Here is a 10,561-nt window from a genome sequence, read left to right as displayed (position 1 = left end):
TTTACATTGACCGGTTTTCCGGTCCGACCGGCTTTCCTTGGAAGCCGAGCAAACTATATAGAACCGCACCGGTTGATGGACCAAATCCTAATCAGACCGGTTGGACCAGCCGGTTCGTTCTGATTTCAACAACACTGCTTAAAAGTTAAAAATGTAGACAAACTCTCACCTTCAAATATCAATCTTTGACAAATCGATAATGTTACCAATTAAGGCATCAAATATTGTCTATAAATAATAAAATTTTTGGAGATTTTCGTATTCACCAACTGGCCAGATCCGGTTGACTGTAAAGTAGCTAAGTTATGGAGACTTCGGTAGGCCAGTAAACGATCCGATCGAACATGAACATGGGCTTGTTCGTGTTCGTTCGTTTAACTTTAGACGAACTCGAACTCGAACACCTAAACGAACATGAAATAAATGTTCGTGTTCGTTTGTTAAAAAAGTGGTCATATTCGTGTTCGATCATTTAAAAACTCAACGAACAGTTCGTGAACATAAACGAACACATGAACGAACATAAATGAACACTTAAACGAACATATATGAACACTAAACGAACATATATGAACACTAAATGAACACTAAACGAACATATATGAACACTAAATGGACATTAAACGAACATATATGAACAATAAACAAACATAAATGCACAGCCATGAACTGCATAATTCATCCAAATATAACATAAAAATAGTTAGTTGTTTACAAGTACATGAAAATGATCCTTCAAGAAACTATCAAAAAGTTCAGCATGATTGCAACAAAAAAATCAATCGTTCATCCTTGTTTCATCCAAGACGTGTTTTCCAAAGTCTTCCATCCATGTTAAACCTATAATAAAAGAGAGAGATACGAAATAGATGCTATTAGTGGTTCTAATTACATTTTATATTTGCGAAACCAATAACACAATAATAAAAATACTTCACCGTATTTTCATTCAAGCATGATGTATGCAATATCGCCATTTTCCTACGGTTTACAATGAAAAAAAAATTTAGTAGTAGAATAATAATGATATTATAGTTGAAAGAATAAGAAAATCACCTTGGTTTTCTTTTTATGTAATCCATAATAATGACGATACCAATCAGCTCCACAAACAAGCGTGTCTACCATCTCCGTTCCTAAACATGAACGATGTGGGTCAATAACCCTCCCACCGGCGCTGAAAGCTGATTCGGAAGCAACAGTTGTTATCGGAACAGATAAGATATCAGCCGCCATTTTAGACAAAATTCTATACTTATGTCTATTTTCCTTCCACCATTTCAATGCATCAAACTTTGTATCAACCTCACACAATATTCCTTCATCTAAATAAGTGGCTAACTCTGACTTCACGCGTTCAACGGTATTAACACTTCTGACATGTTGGGCGAACTTACCGCTACCTGTGTTCATACTAAATCGAGAGGTGGTGAAGCTAGAGCTGTTAGAAGTACCAGCTTTGATCCCGCTTCCACTGTTGAATTGAACAGTATTGGATTCTTTATGCGCCTCAACATATTCTTCAAACAAATCCTCTAAAGCATCATGAACAATTTGAGCTTCTACTTCCCATAAATCTTCAGAATATATTATCTTGAAAGAAAAATTGATTAACACCATTTCTATACCTAGGGTCCAATATAGCACCAAAAGAAATCAACAGATTAGAAGAACCCCAATACTTATCAAATTTTCCTTTCATCTTAAGGGCCTTTGAATTCATGCAATCATCCTTGTTTAAAACTACTTTATCCAATGCTTCCTTTATAACATATAACTCACTAAGAAATAGATTAGAAGTTGGATACTCGGAACCTACAAGATTAAAAAATAGTTAAAAAAATGAACTACATGTGTTTTAATTAAAAGAACTCGTGAAAATGATGGCCAAATATTACATTATGAATAAACTACATGTGTTTTAATAAAATTCTTAATGTATTAGATTTAAAAAGGGCATATATGATATTACATATTTGAAAAGGACTTTGTGTTAGATCTGATCAGTTAGCCAAATATTACATATATGATATTACATATTTGAAAAGGACTTTGTGTTAGATCTGATCAGTGATCAGTTACCTTAATTTTGAATAAAATACAAACATATATGAACAAAGTGCAAGAAATTATTTTGGTAGCCTGATTAGTTAGCTTAATTTTTGAATAAATAAAAACATATATGAATAAAATACAAGCAACATATTGGCTTATTCAATATTGGTGGAGAACGCTTACCTGAAATTATTTTGGTAGCCTCGTTGAAGAGTGAAAGGAACGAGCATACATTGTCGACTTTATCCCAGTCATCACTACTTGGCAATGTCTTGTATATACTTTCTCGTTCGGCATACAACAAAAACTTTTTTAAATTCCAAGGTCGTAGATAACATAGCATAAGTTGCATTCCACCGAGTAGTAACATCCAAGATAAGATGCTTATTTTTCAGCTGTAACTGTCTGGTGAGCTCAGTAAAGAGATGCAATCATCCCGGAGAGGCACCCACATGTTTCACGCTCTCACGAACTTTGTGAATTATATGTTGAATTTCCGTTAAACCGTCTTGAACTAACAAGTTGATAATGTGCGCACAACAACGAACATGGAATAATTTTCCATCGAGATGAAGTTTCTTTTGAAGATTTAAATTTTCTAACAACATTCGAGCTACCACATCATTAGTCTTAGCATTGTCAACAGTCAACGTAGTCACCTTCATCTCAATATTCCAATCTTTTAAACACTTATATAAGCAATCATAGATATTTACTCCGGTATATGGCGGAGGCACATCTACAAAACTCAATATGTGTTTGTGAAGATCAAAATCCGAGTCTACAAATTGGCATGTAACTACCATGTAATGTATATTTTGAAGAGATGTCCACATGTCAGTTGTGATACTCACACGCTTGACATTTTTCAACATTTTTTGAATTCTTTTCTTTCCAAGATCGTAACTAGAAATACAATCTTGTCGAGCTGCTGCACGTGAGATCTTTTCAAATTATGGATTAGCTTCCTTCATCAACACGTTAAACAACTCATACTCGACAAAATTAAACGGTAGTTCATGCACCATAATTCATATGAGATGCTATCTCCCGTATCTTAGCATTGCTAAACTTCCAGTTTTGGACCATTGATGAAGAACCCGATGCATTTCCAGAAGATACATTTAACTTTAGTTGTCTTTAGCAGCAGCAGCTTTAAATTTCGGGCAATAATTATCCATGTGCCTAATTAATGGTGTGGTGGAACTATCCTTAGGCTCCTTTATTTTCTCATTACAATGCAAACATATAACGAGTTTAGTTCCATCAGCATCTGTTATTTTACGAAAATGATCCCAAGCACGTGATGTCAACTTTCTTTTCCGTTTAGTGTGATGCACTTCATCTTTATCATTATTTTCTTCCTCTTCTACCACATTATTTTCTTCAGTTTCATTCACATTCACTTCTTCATCATTAACTATTATAACATCATCGCTACTAGGCTCCTTTTCCGACATTGGAGTATCCGCACTTGCTTGAAATTCTGTATCATTCGAACCAGGTTTAGACATCACTCAAGTCTCGATTGATATCCTAAAACAAAAAAGAAAACTTACAAATTCAGATAGTTTTTTATATACAAAACTATATTGTATTCAATGGCTAATTACAACTAATATAAACACTCATGTACTAAACAAACAGAATTGGTAAATAAACAGAGATGAAAGGATATTCTTAATAATATTAGCTACAGCTATAGCTATTATTAAGAAACATATTAAGTTAATATGTTTCTTAATATGAATCCTTAATATGATTTTCTTAATATGAATCCTTAAAATATATTTACTATGAAAGAGTATTCTTAATATGTTTCTTAATATGCTTTTCTTAATATGTTTCTTAATATGAATCCTACATATTATAAAGGCTACATATCCAAATCTTTAAAAAAAATTGTGAGATACATGTAGAAAACTTACTTTACAGTGAAAGGGTTGCGAGAGCAGAGCCGGATATGGAGATCAGAGCCGGAGATGGTGGCGATGGTGGCGATCTGGAGAATCAGAGATGAGTGCCGATGGTGGAGATCTGGAGAATAAGAGATGACATGAGCGGCGCTAGGTTTACTTGTGCGAGAAAATGAGATTAACCTATTATTTAGGGTTATTTAATGGTTATTATTCTTTTTTTTTCTTTAAGGGTTGTGTAGAGTTTGAAGTTTGGAACGTCAGTGAATTCCAAGTTTAATATAACTTATAAAATTCAAATATTAATAATAAACGAATATAAACGAACACTTAAACGAACGTTCACGAACATAAATGAACGAACGAAACATGTGTTCATGTTCGTTCGTTTAATTAAACGAACACAATTCTTTGTTCATGTTCATTCGTTTATTAAATAAACGAACATAAACGAACTTCCCGCCGAACGGTTCACGAACAGTTCACCGAACGTTCAGTTCGTTTACAGGCCTAGACTTCGGTAACACGCTCTCTCCTACTACACGTGTCACTTTCACAAGGGTCATTTTTTACAAACTTTAATATCACAAGTACGGTAAGTGTAACATCCTTCCGAATAATAATAATAATAATAAGTTGGCGCTCACAAAAAGAAAACAAAACTAGTCTTTCCCTCTGTTTCTCTTTCTAGGGTTTCAGAAACCGCAAAATCATGACGGTGAAATTAACGGAAGGTGCAATAGCGTTGATATCTAACGATAAATGGGTAGAAGCGTACGGTAAACCGGTGGTTCAGGTGTTGAATGTACGGAATGCACAAAAGCAGCAGCAAAGTGAGAGGTACCGTGTTAGTTTATCCGACGGCTTGTTCTTTCAGAATGCGATGCTTGGTACTCATCTCAATCATTTGGTCACATCTCAACACTTACAGAACGGTTCTGTTGTTCAATTGAATGACTTTAGCGTCAATTTCATCTCAGGTCGCGTGTAAGTTTTCTTTTATTATTATTATTATTATGCTAGTTTTATATTAGGGCAAATTGGTAAATGAATTTTTTTTTAAGAAGAAATCAGTGTTTATAGACCACTAAAAAGGATTTCATTTATTAATTACGAAACAAGAAGCCAATGCTGCAAAAATCTCCGACTAGTTGCGAATCGGAGCTCTGGCGATCAGTAATTGGGGTGTGGTGTGCAAGAAAAGGAAAAAAACCTATCCGAAATAAAAACCGATGATTTGGTTTTATCTTTTCATGAAAACCAAACTTACCGTTCGATTTTGGTTTTGAATGAAATAAAAACTGAAAAAACCGAACCACACCGATTTATAATTTTTTATGTATTTATTTTTTTATTTTAAATAATTAATTAGAATTTAATAAATATGTAACTCGAATTTTTGACCAAATGTATAATTATCAGTTACTTAACATAACAATTAACAAAATTATTTATACTTATATTCATTATTTTTCCCCAACTTTTTCTTTTCGGCCTAAAATTTTCAAGGTCAAATAGAAAAAACCGAAACCAAAACGAAAACCAAAACCCAAAAAACCGAAACCGAACGCTCTTGAAAATCAAAAACCGAAGTTTTGGTTTTTGGTTTGGTTTTAGCTTAAAACCGCACTGCACCACGCACACCCCTAGTTTTATAATAGGGCACATTGGTAAATGCATCTTTTATTTATTTTTAGAAGAAATCAGTATTTATAGGCCACTAAAAGGGATCTAAGCAGTTAATGCGGAAAAATATCGGATATCACCGATACTGAGATATCGGTTATCGCAGTGAGATATCGGTAATTTTAATATCATGAAAAATTCATATATATATATAGCACTTTAACACTGATAATTGAGTATAGTCTCCTACCAATAACAAATTAACCTTTTGCAAATTGCAAAACACTAACAATCGTAGCAAGTAAGAACTGAGTAAGACTTAAAACACTAACATTGAACACTAAAAGTTGATAATTAAGACTTAAAACACTAATATCAGGAATATCGGTGATATATCGGTCAAATATTAGTCCAATATCGGCAGAATATCGGTCAATATCATTGATATTATCGGTACTGATATTTTGAACCAATATTTTGATTTATATATCGCCAGAGGACCGCTAACCGATATAGCACTGATATATCGGTGATATCGACTGCATAGAAAGGGATTTCATTTATTAATTACGAAACAAGAAGCCAATGCTGCAAAAATCGCCGACTAGTTGCAAATCGGAGTCCCGGCAACCTGGGCCGGCCCTAATGATTTAAATGTCAATTAAAAGGAGGGCTAGCGTTGTTCATGAACCGAGCCGAATCGAACACATGCTTGCTCATACTTGGTTTGGTTTGAAAGCAAGCCGAACCGAGCGGATTGAATTTGAATAAACCAGTGATATTTTTATGTGTGAACTTGGTTTGGTTTGAAACCGAGCGGCTTGGTTTTGCTTGATTTCGTACAAGTTTTCGATTTTTAATTTCTTAAACTCCAAAATATCATTAATTCAAGACTTTCAACTCTAAAATGTTTAAACTTCCTACTCTAAAATGTCTAGAACTCAAAGCTAACAAGAAAACATATATAAAACGAGACGCTATGATTTAAATTTGAATTTTGAAGTCAATACAAAAGAGAGAAATTTTAAAAACTTAAAAACATAGTTTTTTTATATATACATACATAAGAATATATATAAAAATAATTCGAGCAAAACGAACCGAGCGAGGCTTTGCTCATGCTTGGCTTGCTTTCAAACTGAACCGAACTGAGCGAGGTTTTGCTCGTGCTTGGCTTGCTTTCAAACCGAACCGAATAGCTCATTTTTAAACCGAGCCAAAATTGAACGAGCATTTTTTGAGCGAGTGTTGAGCGGTTTGAACAGCCCTACCTTAGGCTAAAACAAGTTATTTGATTTTTTTTTGAAAATTTAGTTTGGGCTCAATGGATTACAAATTTACGGATAAAATAAGGTTTGGGCTCAATATATTTATGATCAATATATTTAAGATGATTAAGATCTTACTATTTTTGTTAAAAAAAGAAAAGTAAAAATGTATATAAAAAGAAATTTTTGACCCAGAAAATTACTGGCCTCGGCTGGTTACTCTAAGGCCGACCCTGCTGGCAATTCAATTTTGGCTAATTGTTAAGTAAAAATCGCTAATTGGTCAAAGTAGGTCAAAACCGGACGTAATCGGCTCTAATTCCTGTTATTTTTGGTGATTTCTGTCCTGAATGGGTGAGGAGGGGTTAAAAGCTGTATACTCTCAGAATTCTACATATAAAAATGTGTATATATAAAAAAACTGAAAATTACATAAAAATTTCAATCCAATTAGTCACTAGTTGGTACCCCCACCCGCAAACTAGCGCCTAGCGAGTTTTGCAATACTGCAAAAGGGCCAGTTGTATAATTTAATTGAGAGTCAGGACTATGACTTTGAAATGTGAATTAAGTATATGAAATTGCAACAGAATATTGTTGACTTGCTGTAGTAAATAATTTTGACGACATGTCTGTTAATTTTACTGTCAACGTACTTAGAAATCAGAACATATAGCTATTGGTGATGCACACATGTCTGTTCAACTTGACACCTCTTTAATTACTTTTTGCAGGATTATTATAGTTCTTAATGTTGATGTGATCCGGCGATTCTGTGATGTTATTGGTGATGCAAAACCATACTCATCTTCTCCTGGCGGTGAGCCTTCTACATTAAGGCCTGCAGCACCTATGCAGTCCGTCAATCGGCCACCAACATCCATGCATAGTCCCCACAACAACTTCACGGGCTCTGTTCAACGACCTAATTTTGATGTGAATCCCCCAAGTTACCCTCCTAATCGTGGCGTGAATTCCCCAAATTACCCTCCTAATTATGGTGTGAATTCCCCTAATTATGGTGTTTCACGCCCACCTGTAAACGGTTACATGCGTCCAGTTCAACACACATATAATCAACCTCCTCCAATGTATACAAACAGGGGACCCACTGCAAAAAACGAGGCACCACCTAGGATTATCCCGATTGCTGGTTTGAACCCATATCAAGGTATGTGGACCATAAAAGCCCGTGTGACTGCAAAAGGAGAACTTAGACATTATAATAATGTTAAAGGAGATGGTAAAGTTTTTTCTTTTGACCTTCTTGACGCTGATGGTGATGAAATAAGAACAACATGCTTCAACGCTGTAGCTGACCAGTTTTATAACCAAATTGAAGTTGGTAAAGTTTATTTCATTTCAAAAGGTAACATTAAACCTGCTCAAAAAGCTTATAACCATCTGAATAACGAACAAGAAATTACACTGGATTATTCATCAACAATACAGCCTTGTTTAGAAGATGACAGATCAATTCCACAACAACAGTTTCATTTCCGTCCAATTGCTGAAATTGAAAACTTGGGTAACAATACTATTATAGACATCATCGGTGTGGTTTATAGTATTAAACCTTCATCGTCCATAATGAAAAAAAACAATACCGAGACTCTCAAGCAAACCCTATGTTTGAAGGACACGTCTGGAAGAAGTGTTGAGGTAACTTTATGGGGTAACTTTTGTAACAAAGAAGGCCAGACACTTCAAAACATGTGTGATTCTGGAACATTCCCTGTTTTGGCTATAAAGGCTGCTCGTGTTGGTGAGTTCAATGGTAAAAACGTAGGAACAATATCTACAAGCCAGCTGTTCATAGAGCCTGATTTCCCCGAGGGCCGTGAACTCAAAACATGGTATGACAATGTTGGAAAAAACACACCGTCTATTTCTCTATCCAGTGATAATATAGCTCGAACTGATGTAAGGAAAACTATTTCCCAAATCAAAGATGAAAAACTCGGGACCAATGAGAAGCCAGATTGGATCACCGTCAGTGCAACTCTATCTTATATAAAACCTGAACCCTTTTGTTACACAGCGTGCCCAATCATGTTGGGTGACAGAAAATGCAGTAAAAAGGTTACACAAAACAGTGATGACAAGTGGCAGTGTGACAGGTGTGATCTGGCTGTCGACCAATGTGATTACAGATATATTCTTCAAATGCAGTTAGAAGACCACACTGGTATAACATGGGCAACCGCATTTCAAGAAGCTGGTGAGGAGATAATTGGAATCTCTGCTAAAGAGTTGCATTGCATAAGAAATGAAGAGCAAGACGAAGACAGATTTATGGAAATTTTAAGGAATGCTCTTCGTAATAAGTATAATTTCAAGTTAAAGGTGAAAGTAGAGACCTACAATGATGAGCAGTGTGTGAAGTCAACCGTGGTCAACGTTGAAAAGATAAAATTTTCATCAGACACCAGCTTTCTTCTAGATTTGCTTAAAAAGGAGAATCCAAAGATTGAAATCCCTGTTGGTGCAACAGTGCCTTCGAACAGTTTCATGGGGAGTGTTGTTGGTCAACAAGCCCGTTTACCAATAAGTCAAACGGGTCAGTACAGGAATCAATATGGTGGTTATGGACATGGTGTTACTTGCAACAGCTGTGGTGGTGTGGGCCATAGCTCTATGAACTGTCCAAGTGCTGTAGATAGTTCGGGTGGGCGGTTTAACAGTATGGCTTCTGCAGGTGGAAACCGTTCCAATGTTTCTACAGGCTATGGTGGTGGGAATGTGGGACCGGGAAGATACGGGGGCGCGTCTGGCCAATATGTTGGTGGTTATTGACTTTTAGAGGTGTAAACTCAAACCTTTTTATTATACAATACACACACTAATGATGTAAATAGTGAACCTTTTTTCTTCTATTTGCAGGTTGGTTGTTAATTCTTGACTATGCAGAATCTTGTAGTAATAAAATGCCAGCTGCCTCAGTTTTGGGTTCAACTTTAATCTTTTTGTTTGGTTTAGGGTAGAATGGTACAGTTGGTTACTTGAATATGTGTATTTTGAAGTTATGGTTTTTCTTTTCTTTTTATAACTGATGTAAATTATAGTCTCTGTTTAGTATTTAATTTCTTTGTTTTGGTTACAGTAGTTATGTGGTGAGTTTTGACTGTTTGAGATGGTTATTGTGGTTGTGGGAATAGAAGTGGTGCTCATGAAGTATTTGTATTACTTTTATCTGTGAACTGTTTTTCATATCAAGTTTGATATAAAAAATATCAACACTCTTATACTCTTACTTGCTTCCTGTTTTTTTTTTAAACACCTCTTTTTTATTCACGTATAAACAAAAACCAAGCTACATCTAGATAACGGGTAAGTGAGCAACAAGCTGCGCTGTTATCCCCCTTTTGAATCGCAAATCATATTCTACTAAATATCAATCATTGGTTCCTCGAGCTCTGCAAGTCACTGTGGACCGTCTCCTGCACCCGCTCCAAGAAATAGACGAGGAGATGATAGCAAGAAGTGAATGCTTTGTGTTCATTTAGCTCATTAAAGATTAAAGAGTAGTGTTTAGATCGAAACACAATGTCATGCATTCATTTAAGAGTAGCGTTTACATCGAGATAGAAGGCAAACAAACATTAAACTATTAAATAAAATAAAGAAAAAATAATGTTTACAATGAAGTAGAAGAAGACAAACAAATATGAAATTACATAAAAAAGAAGTGTTAAT

At 35.1% G+C, this 10,561-nt stretch overlaps 1 protein-coding gene and 1 pseudogene across 3 annotated transcripts; one reads left to right on the top strand and one right to left on the bottom strand.

Annotated features, from left to right (window-relative positions):
* Window positions 1-665: 665 nt before the first annotated feature.
* On the bottom strand, window positions 666-3,574 carry LOC143576495 (zinc finger BED domain-containing protein RICESLEEPER 1-like; annotated as a pseudogene). The gene is made up of 4 exons (XR_013142964.1): window positions 2,239-3,574; window positions 1,057-1,815; window positions 939-981; window positions 666-840 (listed from the first exon to the last, which is right to left on the bottom strand). The product of XR_013142964.1 is annotated as a zinc finger BED domain-containing protein RICESLEEPER 1-like (transcript).
* A 1,057-nt stretch (window positions 3,575-4,631) lies between these two features.
* Window positions 4,632-9,972, top strand: LOC143576486 (replication protein A 70 kDa DNA-binding subunit A-like). Of its 2 annotated transcripts, XM_077060564.1 has the most exons (3): window positions 4,632-4,958; window positions 7,600-9,670; window positions 9,749-9,972. In XM_077060564.1, the coding sequence occupies exons 1-2, from the start codon at window positions 4,684-4,686 to the stop codon at window positions 9,659-9,661; spliced, it is 2,337 nt and encodes a 778-aa protein (XP_076916679.1). In that variant the 5' UTR covers window positions 4,632-4,683; the 3' UTR covers window positions 9,662-9,670; window positions 9,749-9,972. The 2 variants fall into 2 exon arrangements, with proteins under 2 accessions (XP_076916679.1, XP_076916678.1); XM_077060563.1 differs by having other exon boundaries at window positions 7,600-9,972.
* Window positions 9,973-10,561: the final 589 nt, after the last annotated feature.

The sequence above is a fragment of the Bidens hawaiensis genome, unplaced genomic scaffold (genome assembly GCF_021521415.1).
Source record: "Bidens hawaiensis isolate Kalapana, Puna unplaced genomic scaffold, B.hawaiensis_p1.1 tig00028227_1, whole genome shotgun sequence".
Taxonomy (NCBI): Eukaryota; Viridiplantae; Streptophyta; class Magnoliopsida; order Asterales; family Asteraceae; genus Bidens; species Bidens hawaiensis.
The sequence above is the reverse complement of the archived record's forward strand: the minus strand, read 5'-3'. Positions and strand labels throughout refer to the sequence as shown.